This window comes from Corapipo altera, unplaced genomic scaffold (genome assembly GCF_003945725.1).
Source record: "Corapipo altera isolate COAL_440 unplaced genomic scaffold, ASM394572v1 2, whole genome shotgun sequence".
In the NCBI taxonomy this organism is placed as follows: domain Eukaryota; kingdom Metazoa; phylum Chordata; class Aves; order Passeriformes; family Pipridae; genus Corapipo; species Corapipo altera.
In genome coordinates, this window is record NW_020884890.1 from 831,890 (window position 1) to 852,099 (window position 20,210).

Consider the following 20,210-nt stretch of genomic DNA (forward strand, 5'->3'; position numbering starts at 1 on the left):
GTCCAAACCTATCCCTTCTCTATCAGGAACTGTACACTGGGCAAAGTATGAAAATAATTCAAGAAGCAATGACCAGAACCCAGAAATCCTATCACACTGTTTAACTAGCACTTCTGGGTTCTCTTGAACTGCTTTCTGCCAGCTCAGCCCACTTCAGAGATCCAAAGCTGGACGTTAGAAACAACCCCAGTGCACTGAGCCTGCATGCTAAAATCAAACCTAAAGTGAGCTTTCACAATCTTCAAATCCAATGAAACCTCGCACTTGTTTGTTCAGTACCCTTAGGGATTTTCTCACCAGGGTTAATTCCTGTTTTAGCCCCATACCAAGCAGAGCTTTCAAAGTGGCACAGAGAGAGCCTCATTAGCCACTTTTTTTTTTAAGGCTCCTTTAACCCTGTGTTTCCTTTCACGACTGCCTTCCACAGCCTTTAATTTACAAATACCTTGAATATATCTGGAATCTAATGTAGAAAGGTCTAAAGTGAAGTGCTTGTGCAAGACAGGGTGAGAAACCGAGGAGAAGGACTCAGAAGAGGATGGACAAGCTGGGAGTAGGGTTGAGGGGGAGAGATGCGGGACTGGGGATGGGTTGGGGGGAGGGTGTGCAGAGATTCGGGTGTGTGTGGGAATCCATGTGCATGGTTTGGGGAACAAAAATCGGCGGCGTCTGAAACGGACGTGACTTTTCCAGCCGGGTCAGGTGAGGCACCTGACGCATGCAACCTACCCTGACCAGCTTTTTACCTGACCGGGCGGGGGTGCAACCTCCTCCGCGGAGGCTGCACTCCCTGGCCGGTGGGGAAAAAGGCTGGTCAGGGAGGGTTGCGGACCGACGCGGATCCCCAGCCTGTTCCCGCATTGGTTCCCGTAAGTTCCCGCGTCATTTTTCTCCCCACACCCCGCTTTTCGCACTGGCAACCACAAGCCTCGATGGACGGGCGGGAGAAAGCTCGGATGCTCTGAGAGGGTCTGGGTTTGTGTTTGTTATTTTTTTTTTCTCCCTAGCTCCTGGAATAACCACCAGGGATGTCCGGAATTCAACCCGAGGATGGTTCCCCTCCGTGCAGGAACTGGACGAGCGGGTCGGAACTAAACGAAACGCGGGAGGCTCTTTTAACCCCTTCCTCCGACTACGATGATGAGGAGTTCCTGCGATACCTCTGGAAGGAGTATTTGCACCCCAAGGAATACGAATGGGCGCTGATCGCTGGCTACATCGTCGTCTTCATAGTGGCTCTCGTCGGGAACGTCCTAGGTGAGTCGAGCTCCCTCAAACTTCTCTTTCCCCCTTCCCGAGATGGGTTTTCCACGGACGGTGGCTGGAAACAGGGGTGGGTTTCGCATTCCCCGCTGAAAATGCCAGGGAAAGTTCAGGCTCCGCAGAAGGGGCCCTAAAATCCGCTACCCCCTGGGCTGGCGGGGGGCTGCGGCGGCTACCGCTCGGGGCTGGGGCCGGGCAGGGGGAGCTGGGCCGGCGGAGCGCACCGGGGCCGCCCGGCGGGATAGAGCCGGCGACTCCCGCCCCTGTCCGCCGGGCCGAGGTGCTGAACCCCGCCGCCCGGGCCGGCGGCTCCTCCTCTCAGCCCGTCCGGGAGGATGCTGCTCGGGGATCGCAGGGGATGTGGAGCGCGTGGTGTTCCTACAGAACAGAGACGGGTGCGGGATGCGGGGCCCGGGACGGCGCCCGCCCCATGACGGGAACCGGCGGTTCCCCCTCCGCTGCCGGCGGGCGGAGGGAGCGCATCCCGTGCCTCTGCTCCAGCGGGGAAACAGGGCAGGGGCGAGGCGGCCCCTCCCGGGCGCTCCTTGAGGGAGCGAGGCGGGGCGGTGCATCCCTCGGAGCCAGCCTCCTCCCGCTTCCATTCATCCTTGAAGGAGGCGGCGTGGGCGCGGGGGGTGTTCGGTGGCCGTCTCGCAGGGAGCAAGGGTGCTGCTGGAGAGTGGCGGAAAGCCGGGGGCGAGGCAGGGAGGTCACGAGTGGAGTGGGGCGGCGGACAGCGGGAGGTTTACGGGAGCGGGCGGGGGCGGTATGTGGGAGCGGCAAGAGGGGTCTGGCCGTCGGCAACCCGCCCGCGTCTCCCCGCCTCTCCTCTCCTCCGCTCCCCTGAGCCCGCTGCCGGAGTCGTTCTCTGGGCTGTCGAAAAAGGCTCTTGTACTGGCACAGGGGAGCGTGTCCTCTCTCCCCGCAGCCTGGGAGGGTGGCCGGGGGAGCGGGGCAGGCGCTGCTCGTCACCAGCTCCACGTTCATGAATGGACGCGGTGTGGCTGCCGGGAGCAGGTTCCGCCGGCAGCCCCCGCTGGGCTGCGTTCACGGCCATTGGCATTCCCCGTGTCCATCCGTGATACTGCCATGAACGGAGGGCGCTGAGCCCCGCCCCGCCCCGCCTCATCATACGGGTCTTTCATTCATGTTTTTCAGAAGGCTTTGTGCGTGTCAGGGCTGTCACTGCAAGCTTCCCGAGACGGGATGCAAATAAGACAGCAGCCAAAGGCAGCATTTTGAAAGGCTTTTTTTCTTACGATGGATTGATGTTGCCTTTATCTTTCTTTCTTTCTCTCTCTCTTTTTTTTTTTTTTTTTTTCCTGTGGAGCGGTGCGCTAAATGCCTGTAAAGATCCGCATTTGCTCGGTCCATTGCTTGGCAGCCACCTTAACAGGCACCGTAAAGATAAGAGCCCTGGCAAATATGCTGTATTTCAAACTAGGAAGAAAACTGCCCTTTTCATTTTGAGCAAAGACTGTTTTAGAACTACCTGCGCTTACCGGTTTGCTGCCACTCGTTCGGTAAACAAGCTGCCCTCTTGCCTGTAATGGTTCAAGGTCAAATCTTCAGCTGTAGGAGGTTTCACCCTATTTACACTTTTCCCCTTTGAAACCACGAGAAGAAAAGCTTTCCTCTCTGTGCGGTGCCAAATAGAGATGATATCGGTGTTGATGTGCAGCTGTTCTTCCCTAGCATTTGTGTACATTACCTTTTTGCTTGGAACAGAAACTGGCATCTGTCAGTCCACCCACCATTCCTTTTACTGAAATGTCCACTTTTTGCTCTCTGCAATCTCTCTTTCTGAGTTATGGTACACGATAGCAAATCTGATAGTGTTTTTAAAATAAACAGAGCAGTACTTGAATGCCTTTCTATCCACTCCTCTAAATCACAGTAAATCATACAATAGATAATTCAGTTTTACAGTTGGACTTAATGATCTTAAAGGTCTTTTCCAACCTAAATGATTTTGCAATTCTTCTCAAGCTGTTTGCTCTTTCAACTGCCTTTATGCATGACATAGGCCTTACCCACATAAAACTGCTGGGTTTTTTTATGGGCAAGTTGTTTGTGGGATCTGCAGGTGCAAGTGCTTGTTAGCTGAACAGTCTCATCTTTATTCAAGAAAGCTCACACGGTACTGATTGCAGGCTCAGGTGATGCTGAGGAGAGAAATGGATGTGGTCTAATGCTCTTTCCAAAGAGATTTTTGTGAAACTTTTTTACTACCAGTGAAATCTGATGTAGAACAGCACACATTTTGGTGTCTCTGAGAAGCTGATTTCTCTTGCATGTTCAAAATTAATCTCGGATTTAGTCATGGACCTTTTGAAGAAGAGCAAAAGTGTTTCTAAAGAGAGTTTTAGTGGCTAATAGTCCTTTATAGTATCATCCTTAATGATGAGTTGTGTTCCTTTGCTTATGTTTGACCAGTGTTGCAGGACTCATGTGGCATGTGAAGTCAGTACTTTGATTCTATTTTGTCCATGTCCTATTCAAATAGCACTTAAGCAATCAGGAGAGACCCTCCCCTTCCCTGTGTAGTACTGAAAATTATATTTCTGCCTCTTATTTTGGTTTGTGCACTCACATGGGACTAAAAGTGTCCCAAAAATAACATCTGTGCAAGTGGAAGGCACAGCAAATCCCTCAGATATTACTAATAAACTGGATTGAAGCATTCTGACAGTTAATTAACAACCAAGGGTAGAATCATAAGGTTGAACTATGATTGACATCTACTGGGCTCTTGAGTGAGATGCACAGTAGGAATTCTACTTATAGTGGCATATAACAAGGTCTGCATTGCTATTTAGCTTTCAATTTAATTAGAAGAGTTGACACACACTGGCTGAGCTGCTGCACAAGCCAGCTAAAGTAAAAACCATTAGCAAGTCTCTGCATTTGAATGCAAGTTTCAGTATTGCATTCAAGTGCTTCACGTTAATGATTCTCCGGTGCCTGTGCTGGCTGCTCACCAGGGATTTCAGCATAAGCCACTGAGAAGAAAGAGATTTTAAGATGGTTTTAAGACATATTTACATGAACCTTCAGAGAATATGAAATGCAGATGATAACATCAGTATGATTGCCTTATTTTCTTCTTCACTGGGTCAGTGTTTTATCTTTAGAAGCAGAATAGGTGTTGAGGGTAAGGACTTCCTCTTTTGTAAATAGTACCAGAAAATTTCTTCTTCTTAATAGAGAATGTATGTTGACTATAAAGTCCTGTTTCTTCTTTATTTAAAAACATTGAATTAAAAACTCTGCTTGAAAATAGAAAAATAGATAATTAAGAAAGGAATGCTATTTTTATGGTGTACGGAGGTCTCTGGTTACTGATATCATTCCACGCTAACCAATTGCAGCAGTTAGTAACTGGAGTAAGACCACAAAAGATTAATAAGTTATGTACAACTACATATATTTAACTTCATTTATACATGTGAAAGAAGAATGGGAATGGTCCTTGTTCTGAATTTACATGGGTCAGAATTTTTCTAATGAAATGGTTTCTCCTAGGGAACATGCATTCATCAAAATAAAAATATACAGCAGAGATCACTTGGTTTGATCACAGACTGAAGGCAGAAAAAGCAATTTTGTGGCATCCCACCAGCTGGGCTGCTGGGCCTCTTGGCAGCCCTCCCCAGAGCTGGCAGAAGCTGAAATCTTTAGCACATACAGCCTGACAGTACCCAGCTTGAAAGCACTGCTGGCTTCCAAGGCGAAGAGACCAAGCAGAACATCAGTGAGAAATTTCAGAAACTTTCTGTACTCATACAATTTGGTGATACTTGTTTTTCTTTCCAACTCAGAATGAAACTACATTTAACTGACAGAAAATTACTCTTTTCTGGATAGCTGTATCATTTATTATCTGTTTTACAGTAACTGCTAGTTGTGCTGAGATCCATACAGAACCAAACTATGGTCCTTTCTTCAAAGAGTTTGTAGTCTGACCCATAGAGTGCAACAGCATCCATTTTATTTTTATTCATTGTAGTTTGATTTTTTTTAGGGCTGGAGAAGAAAAGGTTTGTGTACAGCTCTAACACCAGAGTCCTAGTCAATGCCTATCAATCAGCAACTGTCTCAAATGCTGCTCTGTTATCATTTTAAAGGTATCCGGTGAATACTGAGGTCTAGGTATACATGCACGTGTTGGTAGAATTGGATGAGTCATGTATTCTCTCAAATAATCTTCATGAATCCTATTTCATTGTTGTAAATGAGGCATAGTTTATTTAATCACATTTGAAATTATTACATTTCATTTTATCCAGATTACTTGAAAGGACTTTATGTTTCTAGTATCATCATGAGAGTCAACTTTATCTGTTGGATGAATAATAACTAGAATGCCTTTAGCATTGTTAAAAAGATACCACATGGGAAACGATACAATATGTATACATTTTATCTACCTAAGAAATAGAAACTGTGAGCTTAATTTGTGTAAGTTCGAGTATCAGCTGAAATACATCGCTGTGTTTCATAACATAGGGATTGCTCACCATTTTCAAAAATGAAAAAAAAAGTGAAGTGTTTAGAATATTTCTTTGATTTTAAAGCATTGTTTATTTTCTGTGTTTCATGTCAAGTGAAACCTTCTTTGGTTTTTTTGGACATTAGCAGCTGAGTTACTGTCCGTTGCACAAGTGGAATTTGTCAGAGAAGAACTACGACGGACTGTTCCCCAGGGTAAGGAGAACTAGGAGCTGAGGGCAGCAGCAAGATTGACAGGGCACTGTGCTCACCAATACAGTCCCACTGTGCCCAAGAGCTTGGTAAGTCTGGTAATGTTTACCAGGTTTCAGTCACCTCCCAGCAATCACCAGACAAATCCATAGTGACAAAGCAGGTCTAAGGTTAAGCCAGAAAGTCAAGTCAGTGGATGAGGATTACAATCAAATTCAGCAAGGCACAAGTGTACTTGGAACATGGTCTTTGCCCGAGCTAAGTGTGAGAGCCTGAGCTTAAATGCAGCTCCAAGGCAAAGAAGTGATCCACAGAGGAGTACTCCAACGACTGTGTTTCCAGCAACCAGATGCTGCCCTGTACCAGAGCTGGCCTACAGCATGGGCACCTAACCCCTGGGGTTGCAGAGCCTGGGGGTGCACTCAGCCCTGACAGAACTGTGCTCTGTCTACTGGTCCTTAGCACAGTAAGACTGCAAGGATTTTAGCCCAGTTTGTGGAATATAATACTGACAATGAAGAATTCATGATAGAGATTCAGAAACTGTATAACATGCAAGATATTTGCTGGAGCATGCCACTAGCATAGTGAATTGTATTTTCTTTGTATATCCTAAAGAAAAGTCACTTTTACATCTACATTAGAAATAGACATGGACATGAAAAGGCTTTTCCTAGTGCAACTCCATTTTACAGTGACTGACAGGTGCTTTTTTAAGCATGCTGTTTTAAAATTGCACAGCATTTCAGCTGTGAAGCACACCTTGATTTTAACGATTCATACACATTTAAATTGAATCAGTGAAGTGTGAAATCTTTTTATCATAGCATCATGTACAGTATGACAGCTATATTATGGCTCTTCCATCTGTAACAGGAAGTGTGCATAAGCATTTTGTAGGCTTTTTATTGTTACTATGGATAGAAAAATAGTTCTGTCAATTATTATTATGAAACATCTGGTCAATCAGTATAGCCAGCTCTGCAGAGATGACCAGGTTTGCCAATTAGTACTGGTAATGATTTGTGTATGTGTGTTTGTGTGTGTGGTGGGACACTGTAAAACCAATCTGTCTGTGTTAATCAATACAGTTAGATTAGGAAAACTGTGTGATGGTACCTTTTTCTTCCACCAGAGCTGACCAAATCTGGCATTTTGGGCAGTCTCTTTTTACAGCATAGCTGATCTTCTGGTAATAACTCCCATTTCCATTAGATTGTTAATTGCCTAAGATTATGTGATGTGACTGAGTTAGAAAATGAATCCTGCGCTAAATAGATGGTTGTGCTATTACTCCCAATTGTGATCTGTTGAAATAAGCTTCCAGCACAGAACTCAGTTCTTGCTTCTCTAACACCTATTATTATTATTATTACTAAGGCAGCACCTAAAATGTAGAATTAGGCTGAAGAACATGAGTCGTCCACAGCCCTCAACTCTGAAGTTCTCTTAAGAGCTTCAGGACAATAGAACACTTGGTAGCTAGAAAACATCTCAGAAAATACATTGCTGCAAGCAAACTAGTTGCTGTATATCTGTTTTATTTATGTAGGCACTCATTGTCTTTTGTGGGGGACAGTTCCCCATTAGTACATTTCAATGAAGCTGATATTCAACAAAATACTTTGAGATTTCATATGTTCTATGTTATTCAACTATATTTTGTACAGTTTTGGTATTTTACCTGTGTGATGGAACCTACGCGTGTGTACTTGTTTATGTGTGATACGTAGGGAGCATGACCTAACAACCTACTCCTTCTGTCGTGTTTCTAAGAATTTGTTGACACACCTGGTGTTTCCTGTTGATAAGGATCTATCACCTCAGTGGTAGGCTGTGTAATTCCTTTGCCCAGAATATTGTCTGTCTTTTCAGCTATCGCGTCACATATTCAAGGACAGTTCTTATCTGCTGGGCGTTGTTACCAGATGTAGGATTTTTTAAAAATATTCCCTTTATAATAAATATTGTATTAAAAAGCATCTTTTCTTTGTGTCATTCTTTCTATTACTTTCTATTGTCAACATAAACCAGATTTCATGTTGGTCTCCTTTTTTCAGATTAGATTAGTTATGTAAAAATGAAGTAATGTTTGAATTTAGAGCTTAATAGTGAGTAAGAGATGGACAGTCTAGGAAGTAGTAGAAAACATCTCCCTATTCACAGAAGAGATCACTTTGTGTTAGATCTTTTGTTCTCATTGCTAGTTTCAAAAACTGCTAATTAAATATCCACTGCAATATAGTTAATGTGCTTCTCTCCCCTTAACCAAGATCATCAATGAAGTTATTAAAAGACTCGTGGGAAGCCTTCCTCACACAAATAAAATAACCTTAGTCTTAGCCACGTAATTTTTAGACTCTTAAGTCAAAGTAGGAGAATCCTTATTCAGGAATCGGTCATAATGAAGGTAGTTTTAAGGACAGCCTTTCTTCTTCCAGCAGTATGCATTGATTCAGCATTTCCACAGGGGCTCTAGCTCTCTAGAATTCCAGTTGGCAGACTATCAACAGCCTTCCTTTAAAGATGATTGTGTTGCTCGACACCCCACCACTCAGACCTTGATTTGCAGCAGGTAGTATCACTAAAAAAGACCAAAAGGGAGAATTCCATATGCAGAACCAATTCATTGTCAGGAGAAAACAATTTCTTGGGGGGACAGGAGGTAGAGAATAAATAATGTGCAACTCAAATTTATTTATCACACTTTTTACCACTGTTTGAGTGAAAAATACTGTGGAGGAGTAAAGCTTTTTAGAAGATTTCTGCCTCATGCATTTGGAGATGTTGAGGACTAGTGCTTACAATCACATCAGTTCCAAATAGCTGTTGGATGACCATGTTGTGATACTTTAGTCAAACAGTTGTGATACTGAATTATAAAGCAAAATAAAATCATTGAGGTTTAGTATGAAAAATTATTCTTCTTTGTTTACATCCATCTGGGATTAATTACTTATCAAAAGTAAAATAAGAGGTAGTGTCATTCCTTTATATATATATGGAAATGTCAGTTGTTGCTGGTTATGGAAATTACATTTCTGTTTTGCCCAGAAAGTCACACTGAAAGATGACCCAATGAATACGAGGTTGACAAGACTTCTGGAGTGTAAGGAAAACAATTTAGGGTTGACATGTAGAAAACAAATTGACAGCTGACCCAGCAGTCCACCAGCAGAAGAACTGCAGCAGAAGAACTGCAGCACAGTGTTTAATATGCTCAAGACAGCACAAATCTTCCAGGAGGCAAGCAGCTGCACTTTATTCCAGATGGAGCCTTTGTATTGTTTTCATATTCTGCTTGATACACAATGAGCTGTGCTAATTGATTAAATGGCATTACAGCCTCTAATTAAAATGCCTCAGGACACTAAACCAACAGGGACTAGACTAAATTTATATGTGAAAATACCAATCCCACCATATTGTCATATTAGAGAGGTGGTTTTTTTTTTCTTCAGGAATATAATAAGGAGAAGCTTTCTTGACGGATTTCTAATAGTATTTGTCTTTAATTTTAACTTTGATTTTAACTTTTCATGTTTCGTCCTTGCTGAGACTTTCCTGCGAGGCTTTTGGGGGAGCGGGATGAGTCCCGAAACAAGCTTCGTTTTGGCAGAACTGTCCTCGCTTGGGGAATGCCTCCACAAGTTTTTCCAAACACTGTCAGCCTGGCGACTCCGTCTGGTTTCCGAGCCTTCACCGACACTGTGTGGCAGAGGAAGGAACAGCAAGGGCTTTGCTTAAAGCTGCTGGAGTCTAGCGAAAGTAAAGCGCCAGAGGTGAGATGACAAAGGGAGAGTCAAACAGCCGCTAGAAAAACAGCTGCTCCTTGTGAAAGCTGGCCTGCGTGTTTGCACGTGCAGGAATAACTCTGAGTGGTTTTGTAAAATAAAACCAAAAATGCAGAAAATAACAAAGTAGGGTAGGCAGGTAATTACGTTCCATTAGAGCACTAGCAGTCAGGAAGAGCATGCACAGCAGGAGTCTGTTTCTGAATTACTTCTAAAATTTCTCTCCTGCCTTTTTTTTTTTTTTAAATTCTAATCCTCTTTTCTCCGGTGCCTGTGTTAACACCACTTTCCCCATTTTCTTTCTCAGTCCCATTTATAGCCAGGAACATCAAAGGCTGCATAAAAGCTTTACATATAATGTTAAACTGAGGTTTTATTCAATTATTTTTACTATTTCATAGATTTTTTTAACAGAGGTCTGAAGAGCTCAGTTTGGGCCACTACACCATGCCTCAGCTATATAGGCATCCTGTTAATGCTGTGGTGTCTCCTGGGTTTTTTAGGAAGGTTGTTGCTGGCCTCATCTCCTATTTTATCATTTTGAAGTACTTTTTGGTAAAATATACTCCTAATTGATAATTTTTGCTACCTTTCTCATCCTTGCTCCTCTTCTCCAGGCTGATTGAAAAGCTACAGCTCTTCGCTATTTCCTTCTGGCTAGGCAGATGGCATTTCTATTCTACAGAGCTTCCTTTCTCTAGCAGGTTTCTTGAGGGTTTATATGTGAGCTGAGTGCCTCCACTTCTCTACAGAACTGCCTGAGATGACAATGCATAATTAAAGGAGTGCGAGAAGAGAGTACATAAAATTTTTTTGTTCTGATACTTAACAAGCTATCCTGTACTCAGTAGCATAGTCAAAGTATTTTGTATGCCTATAAAATAACAGTTTTAGAACACAGGCTAGAGAATCTTTCTTGATGAGCTGCTAGAGCACTGGTATATCAATAAAGCTATTGTCCAAGACTACTGAATAACCTTGAACTGTAATAAAGTCAGAAAGACATGGGATCTGGAGGGAATATATTGAGGCAACTTTATGTCATTTAGGACCTGTTTATATCTTTATATCATTCTTTCCTATTCAAATGAATCATAGCAAATCCTCGTATCTGTTTAGCCTTGCACTGAAATAAAATATCACTCATGCTTGCAGTTGAAAACAATACTGCAACCAGCAGAGGGCAACGAGGGGGGCAGAAAGCTGACTTGGTTTGAAAATACTTCCTCTTCAGGGACTTTTTTTCGCAATTTTTAAAATACATTCATGGAATGAGTTTCTGGGATATTTAATTAATATGGTAGTATGTAAACAGGCTAATTAAGATTCTCTTATGCTGTGTGCCATAAAAAGAATGGAAAATTGTTTTGTGCTGCAAAGAGAAGAGGTCAAAAGGGGAAACGCACAAGTATAAACAAAGAAATATAAAGTAACAAATTATCTTGCATTTCTATGCTTGTAAACTATTGCGTTTTTCCACCTTTCGGGTCTTTTGCCCCTGTGGATTAGAATTCAAAGGAATTCAGGGCTACTTTTTGTAAATTGGCTTTCCTGCATACTGCTGGACCCTGAGTAGAAAGGGGCATAGGCTTTTATATTGCTCTGAGGAATAGCAATTACTGAAGTTCATCTAAATTCCATCTATGTTAAGCTGGTGTGATCTGGAAGGTTTAGTAAAGAGCTGGGAATTAGGAGTCCAAGTCTCTTATTCTCATCAGTGTCTGATTTACTGTATGACCTTTAACAAATTCTGTTCTGCATTTCACTTTCTTTGTGCTAAAGATGAAAATAATAATATTTCTTAGCTCTCTGGGGTATCACGGGGTTTCAGTTGCTCATACTGATAGAAAGCTTTGAACCCAACATGCAAAATGCTATGAATTGATTTCTGATACCGTTGGCTGCCAGTGAGATTGACTTCACATTTATCAACTTAATGGATTTGTTTTACCAGAAATAATATTTATGTTCAGGTGCTTTCCCCAGATGGGCCAGCACAGAAGTGAGAATAGGCCTGGTCAGAGAGCATACATATCTGCTTAAGCCTTTAAGGACTGACATCCATGGCTGAAAACAATGCACATGTCTGAATTAGGTAGAATGTAGGACTGTTGAAACCATAGCATGAGAAAAAAGTAGCCAAACTCTGACTTTTAAACAATATTTTATTTAAATTTTGCCTACTGATAAAAGAAATAAGAAGTACAGCAAAACATTGCCATTTAATATCAGCTTTTGCCTAAGTAAAAGACAGGACCATGCTTTCAATATGAATTGCACTCAAGACAAAGAACCAGCCATAAGTAAAAGTCTAAATCTTCAAATTTTTAGAGTTAAATATTAAAATTATTGAAAGTGAAATAGTGTTTGTAATTTTTTCCCCAGCATTGTATTTTCTACTGCAAACAACATTCCAGGGGGGCAGCAAGGTATTACTTCCCTGTTAGATGCTGCCTCTGCACTGTCAGACTATAAGTTACAGCTGTAGTAACTGGGTGACAAAATAGTTATGTTGTAATTATCATACAATGCTATAGAAATAATTACTTTGCTAGGTAACTTAAATCATGCAAGTGGGAAGAAAATACAAATAAAATGATGTTTCCTTTAAACTTCTGATTTATAAGCCTTGCCTTTCAGATATCTGAGGCCACAGATAAGAGAATCTGAAATCCTGTATTCAGGAAGAGAAAAATAGAAGAAATGTATACTGTGGGAGATTTCCTCCAAAACCACTACAAGAACAGTGAAGAGCTTTGTAGAGGGGTTTTAATTTGCATTTATGAGAGTGTGATACATATATAGCAAAAATTAAATTATACGAGCTATAGAATCTGGAACTATCTCTGCAACACACTAAAAGATATGAAGAATATACGTTGAGTCACGAAAGAGATTCTAGATGAATCTTGGAAGCCTATATCCTAAAAAGGTATATGATAAAATCACCTTGTTTTGGAGAAACTGAAGGCCACCTAGTCTCTCCCTTTCTTTTTGTCCTAAATTACCTTTAAATGTCTAAACACAGCCCTCATGAAGAAGTAGTGTAGTCTCAGCTCCTGGTAAAGCTCTGGTAAGATCTTGAATGGGTATTCTACCAGTTTTGGTCACTGTACTCTCACCAGAAAGAGGCGATTCAGTCAGAAGAGTGTCCAGAGAGCAGCAACAAGGATGGTTGCAGATGTTCAAGAAATTACTGGGAGTAAAAGCTAAAGAGCTCTGAAGGTGTAACAACAATCTTTACATACATGAAACATTGCTGCTGGGAAAAACTCTTCTTTCTGCTTGTGTGCAGAAAAAAAAGCAATATATAGCAGCAAAATAAAAGTAGATTAAACATGAGGTTTTTTTTTCTTAATAAGGAAGATAATTAAACAGTGTAACACATTTAAGAGATATGTGATATCTTCAAATATAACAGATGTAAAATGCAAACTTGCCAGCAATGGCTCAGTTGTAGTCTTGCTGTAGTTCTGTTGCTCTGAAGATTCAAACAAGACAAAATTTGTGGAATGAACTAATATATTTTATTAGATTAACTGATACAGCTGGAAGATAGACAGAAGCTTTCAGGCACGTCATCCTTCTTAGGATCTAAAGAAACATCTGATCTCAAGAGCTTATGTGCCTTGAAGTCTGTGCATTTTTTTCCAGCTGTTTTAGCTAGTTTAATAAGACAATGGCTTAACTCTAGCTGATTCCATTTTAGATTTGGGCAATCTCTTGAGGACATTTTTAACTCAACTTTTAAACATTCTGTGATCTGTTTCATATATCTAAATTAAGTACAGTGCTATATCCTAACAGATTAAGGAGACTTTGAATCTTCTTCTGGATTTGTATGATGGATGAATTATTGTTTGCAGGGAAGACCCTTTGATGTACAGTGAGTTGTACTGTTTTCTTACAAGAAGTATTGTGGTGTTTCTGGAAAATTTTGTGCATTAGTTTTTGAAGAGCTTTTGGTGACTGAATCTAAAACATTCAAAGGCTTTGAGTCTCTCAGGGTTTGTCTTCCAAAATTATTAAAAAAACTTACTTTTAGGCTACTTTCTCAGACTGAATTTTGGCATTTTTAATTTAGTAGCTTATGAATTCAGTGTAATATTGTTAAAGGACTGATATGCCTCACTTCTGAAAGCCTTTCAATTTGAAAAAGAGAGACATAAAACATACTAAACAAGCTTTAAAGGCACATCTCATAAAGTGTCTGCTATATTCTGCTTTTGATCATCATCAAAAATGTACCATATTTAGTACTGCAAAAATTACTTTTATTTACTTACTCCAGATTACAGACAATTGTTACAGATTCTCTGTAGATGCAATAGATATATTAAAGCCAGAAAAATATTTTATAAAATTATTTTTGTTTTGGTACAGTTTACAAGATTATGTGTTCTAGCAATCTGAATTAAGCTATCTTAAGAAAACAGATAAACTTTTACAAATCTAGATTTGTATTGCCATAGACTAGAGCCAACAGATTAAAAAAGACATGAAGAAAGTTGTATGAATAGTTAGTAAAGATAAACCAACAGAAAAATAAATTGTTTTTTGTATTGGATTATTTCCCACGCTGTTGTCTGTGGAAAGCTACTCTTTGGGTACCAAGAATCTCTCTACATTTACCTTCTTATTTACACTCTAAAAGAAAACACGTGGTTCTTGCACTGAACTACATATTCAAATACTCTGTGTTAAACAAAACACACAAACATTTCCTTAATTCTACAAACCCAAAAGTTTTCCTCTTAAAATACTCCCTAACTTGTCTTTCCAAATTCAGTTTGCATTGCAGTGTGGAAGAACCATCACATGCGGACAGTTACCAACTATTTCATAGTGAATCTTTCTCTGGCTGACATTCTGGTCACAATTACTTGTCTTCCAGCAACTTTAGTTGTGGACATCACAGAAACGTGGTTCTTTGGGCAGACCCTCTGCAAAGTGATTCCCTACTTACAGGTATTATTCTTCTATGTTTGTGTGCACATTACCCATGTTATGAAAATGAGAAAGAACAATAATATCTTCCTAATAGTGATGATCCAATGAAAGTCTACCTTTGACATTGAAGTAGATATCTCAGAATACATGCTGAGGTCTAAAAGATTGTCCCATTTCTGAATATGTTTAACAAATACCACGTTTGGACTATCTGATTGTTAGACTTGGGCGATACACTCTCTGGAACATTGTCTGATGCTCTTTTTGTAATCTTTTTTAATGATTCAGAAGGCATATAAGGCAATAAAGTCATTAATATTCTCTGTGTGTAGATCTAAACAGCTACACAAGTGTCCAGAACAGACAATTCAACTTCTGAAGGCAGTCTGAGCTTTTTTTCATGTGTTTAATGATTTTGTATTCTTAGAAATAGTCAGAGTATCCAGGTTCACTGGGAGCTGGTCAGATTGTCTGCCTTCAGCAATGAATGCCACCACTCATCCACCAGTGGACTTAATTAGTTTTGAGATCATTTGCATCAAGATGATTGACAAATACCTTCTCTAAGAATAGGTGGTTGGATGAACAGACTGGGCAAACTAGAATGACAAGTGCTTGGCCTTGTAGTCATTATAATTAAAAAAAATTAAGAACTTGGAATGTATGCACGTGATCATCCTACGCCTCCAGCACCATCCACATTTTCAGCAGATACATCTATGGCTGAAGAGCCACATTGTCAAGGGCAACAGTTCTCCAGCAGCTATGTCCTCTACTCGCTACAAACAAAATCGCAAATATTTTTTTCAAAGCCTCCATTCTAGTAAAAGAAAATCTGAAGATTGAGTGACATGATCACCAAACACATGGAATGAAGTGATAGGTTGTTTCCTATATGGAACAGGAAGTAAAATGTCTTAGACTGCCTTAAGCTGATTGTTGTTGGTTTTTTTTTCATGAGACCCTAAAGTTCCATTGTCCCTGTGAAAAATAAAAGATAAAATGATGGAATATATATGATGAACTAATTCATTGTCTAATGTTTTAAAAGTGGTTTTTCAGATAAAATTTTGTAAATTCCCAGTTGATTAAATTTGCTATTTCAAAATTTGACTTTGCTACACCTACTCAGTTTAGGTAGCACTCTAATGTTTGAATTGTCTTATTGATTCTAGTAGAACTATAGCAGAGGAGGATATCTGATGTAATTCTGTAAGTTGTGATTTCAAAAGGAGTCTTTTTCTGGGAATAATTTCTATTTAATGGTTGCAGATAAAGAACTATGTTGAAAACAGAAATAATTTTTAAAACTCTGGGGAAAAATACAATAAATAGTTTTTAAAGCTCTGAAAAATTCCTACATTTACATTTACATAATATTTCTTTTCTTTAGACAGTTTCAGTCTCTGTGTCTGTACTAACACTCAGCTGCATTGCTTTGGATCGATGGTATGCAATTTGTCACCCTTTGATGTTTAAAAGCACAGCCAAGCGAGCAAGGAACAGCATTATAATTATCTGGATTGTGTCCTGCATCATAATGATTCCTCAGGCTATTGTTATGGAGTGCAGCAGTGTGTTCCCAGGATTAGCCAATAAAACCACCTTGTTCACAGTGTGTGATGAGCACTGGGGAGGTGAGTGTGTCATTGACCATACAAACTGAATTTGTACTGCTATTAGGTAATAAAAATGTCAGGACAGGTTGATATGCAGTCAAATCATATAAACATATCATAAAATGTTCTTAATTATATAAGCTTTCCTAGAACTAGCATTTTTAAAATACCGTGAAATTTTTGTGAATTTCTTTTGTATTGCTGAGACTTAAAGTGCATTTGAAATCAAGTTTAAATGAATGAGGCTGACTTGTGTTTTGACCATGTTAATGCTTCCCAGAGGGTAGAAATATTCCCACCCTTAAATGTTTATGCTTATATAATTCTTTGACCGATGGACATCCCAGGTTCACAAAGACTTCAGTGTTTAGCCTTAAGAAATAACTATGTAAGAACAGAATTTCTGTTTACCTGATAAATTGCTTTTGCTAATTGGTGGTATTAACTAGTCTTTATAGATATCTCCCAGGAGTTCAATGCAAATTGGATGTCATTTCAAAATTAAGAAATGTCATCGGTATGGGGGTACTGAGTTAACTTACAATTTGAAATTTTTTATGGACAAGATCACTTAAATAACTTGGTGAATGTAATCAGTTGCAAATGAGTCTATCCAAGACTCATTTTCCCTGATTTGTAATTCTGCCCTCCAAATTAACTTTGAATCTACCATGTTCTATATCTGAATGCAGCTGTAAAAGGCTGTAAGTGTTGTCAGGGAGTAATTACTTCTACTTTGTTTCCATTCACAGCTAGTGGTGTGAGCCACCCACCCAAAGGGTTAAGGCTCAACTCTGGTGGGCCTTGGCACACCTCCAATGCTAACAGAGTGTATGAGTTACATGCTGTGACTCTGACACTGGATATAATGACCATCAGTAATACCATTATTCACACGCGGGAAAATAAAGCCAAGTTTGCCAAAACATATAACTAAAAGGTGCCTGCTTAATAGCCTTGAGTCAGACTAAAACACAATCAGATTCTCTCCCAGAGCTGTCCCTGTAGAAGATTCCAGTCCTGTGAACAATCACAATAAAATACAAGTAGATCACCTGTACTTAATTATCATGATAAATTAGCTTAAGCAGCTTGAACTGCCGAGGGCTCTTCCATGTGCTTTTTTGGAAGTTCCTCCCCTGCTAACGGCTTTCACAGGGCCACCAGAGGATTAATGAGAAGACACTGGCTATCACATTCCCTGTTCTTCATCTCCATCCCAGTTGGTCCTCTGGGAGCAGGCAAGGGGGCAGAGATGGCCATTAGCTCACTGGCAGTCTTTGCTGACAAAGATGTGCTGGAAGTTTGTAGGTTAGAGGAAGTCTCTGTTAAGCTGTGAGTATTGTAACTGGTGTTTCATTAGAGAGGACAAATCTGCTCTTCTGGTGTTCTTTTTTTTTCATCTGTGAACAATTTTGTATGCCTGTCTGCCGCTGGATGCCACAGTATTTGTGTGACTATTTTCTTTCACAACATTCACTCCAAGTACAATTTCTGTCCACTTGTTTTGGCTGCAGAACTAATTATCCATGCCTTCATCACTTCAAGGTTAGTTCTGCAGCAAAGATTCTTTTAATCAACCTAGGAAATTATGTGGTTCACTAATTAGGAAGTCAGGAGAGCATTTCATCAGGGAATGTGATCTCAAAATTTCCAGATCTGTATTGGCCACTTTTTGATTCCCGACAGGAAAGTGTTGCTTTTGAACTACAGAGTCTGTAGTAGCCTTAGAACTGTTTCAAAGAGTGCCTCTAGTTTAGTGCTGTGATGAAGTAGTTGCAGCCCATAGATACACCTGAGCTAAAGTAGCAACTATAAAAACAACCACCACCAAAACCAACAAAACAAACAACAACAACCAAACCAAACCAAAATCCTGAAAACAAAAAAAATATGTCATGTGTTTGCAAGACTCTGCTTCTATGGAGTGTATTTGTCCAAAGCAGGTTATGCCTTCACTTGGATATTTGAAGAGACAGAAAGGGGTATGACAAAGGCAAATACTTTTGTGCATGGCTTCAGAAATGAAGTGCAAATGGTCCATTAATTTTTTTTATTTTTATTTCTATTGAGCATAAAAAAAAAATCTTACATTAAAAATGCATTGGAGTTTTCTGAAATGGGAAGCTTTTCACCCCACTAAAAGATAATAATCCTATTTTTATTCTACTGTCTTTTTAATGAATTATTCTTCTAATGGTAATGCACCATCATTGCTAGTTATTCTGCTGGTGTATTTCAGATATCCATTAAAAATAATCCTCTCCACATTCTAAAAATAGCTTTTCACAGTAACTTGAAAAAACAATCTTTATATGCATTAAGTTACAAGTAGATTGCCCAAATCATGGAGTTACTTAGTAAATATAGTGTTAACCATATTTTATCAATGAGAATAAAATATAACATATTTATACACATCCCTTTCAGACTATAGATAATAGAGTGTAATTATAAAGATGCTTTCCATTCTACTGAAAATGTCTAAGGACTCCAAGTTCAGCCAAAGCATAGAATATGCAGGTTTTCTACTGAAAAACAAGGTTTGAAATCACAAAGGCCCCCAAAACAGAATAACAAAAGAATATGGTAATAGGGCAGCAGTTTGAAAAGACCGAAAACTTCCTTAAAGCCAGAAGAAAAAACAAAGAGCTAATGTTTTCAAAGAAAATAGTTGTGTTTTTATTGGATTTTGATTTGCCTTTTTTTTGACTGTGGGAATATTGAGGGTCAAAGAAAGCTAAGTAGGACGAGGTTGAAGGAGAAAGAAATTCATGTTGCTACAAATAACCTATATTTGTAAAGAGAAAGTGGACTTATAGGTACCTCACCTAACCAAGAGACCCTGAGAAAATCCTATAGGAGAGTCAATTTAGAAGAAAGGGATTGTATTTGTGTGTTTACTGCTTTGTTTGGAATTGCATATAATTTATGCTGTTTAAAATTAGGCTACATCTGATAAAATATTTGCATAGCATCACATATACCATATGTACCAAGGATGTTAAACTGTGATTTTTCAAGGTTGGGACAGCAAAAAGGGGGTGCCTAATGACACTTTCCAAAGTGTTTTGGAAGTATATTGTAATTCTGGGAACCCAAGGCCACTGAAACATGAGGTGCTATGGAGGACTAAAGGGAAGCCGTGTCCAGGAAAATGTCAGAGATGCTAAAGCAGGATACAGCACTGTACCCTACCCAGACTTAGGATCAGCTGCTGAAGACCACAGAAGTCTGATGAGTGTCTGGAAGGAAGGTCTGATCAGCACTGTGACACTTGGGCTCCTTAACGGTGAAGAAATAGTCGCCTCCCTAACTAATAAGATTTCAAGCATGCTGTTGGAGAGCTGCCAGTGACTGCAAATGGTGCAATAGTTCAGTCTAAACCAGGGCTCAATTTCTTTTTAATTGCTTCTGGCATTCCTGAATGTAAAATTCATTGCCAATTCTAGGCTGAGGGTTTTTCATTTTGAGTACTGTCTAATAACAATATTTTATTTGGGAATGCAGAAGGATCCAACATGTGACCTATGCAGGCGCACTTAAGGAGTCAGAGTTGGCCACATTTCTATAATAGTCTGTAATTGTTATGTTCTGAATTTGATGATAAAGTGCCAAAATAAAAGAAATGTATATTAAAATGAGCTCACCATGTGTTCAAGTCAGCTAAATACATTCTCTTAGAGCTGTTCAAGAAAACAGTGTTAGCCAAAGTGCATTAGCCAAGCCCTTTGCAAATGATAAAAAGAATATGGAGATAATCCTTTCCCAAAACTGAGTTGAATGGAAACAAAGGGAAGATTTTGTGTTCCATTTCCTCTTAGACTACTCATACAATAGTAAAAAACTCATTGTCTTAATACCAGAAGACAAATAGCTT

At 39.9% G+C, this 20,210-nt stretch overlaps 1 protein-coding gene across 2 annotated transcripts in view; it reads left to right on the forward strand.

Annotated features, from left to right (window-relative positions):
* The first annotated feature begins 929 nt into the window (after window positions 1-929).
* Window positions 930-20,210, forward strand: part of HCRTR2 (hypocretin receptor 2) — a 35,344-nt gene continuing 16,063 nt past the window's right edge. Inside the window, exons 1-3 of one of the 2 annotated variants that reach the window (XM_027645131.1) lie at window positions 930-1,257; window positions 14,551-14,729; window positions 16,105-16,348. In XM_027645131.1, the coding sequence (XP_027500932.1) occupies window positions 1,029-1,257; window positions 14,551-14,729; window positions 16,105-16,348 (652 nt within the window). In that variant the 5' untranslated portion in view covers window positions 930-1,028. Of the gene's footprint in view, window positions 1,258-9,669; window positions 9,750-14,550; window positions 14,730-16,104; window positions 16,349-20,210 lie in introns of those variants that run through there. The other variant, XM_027645132.1, reaches the window with a different exon arrangement.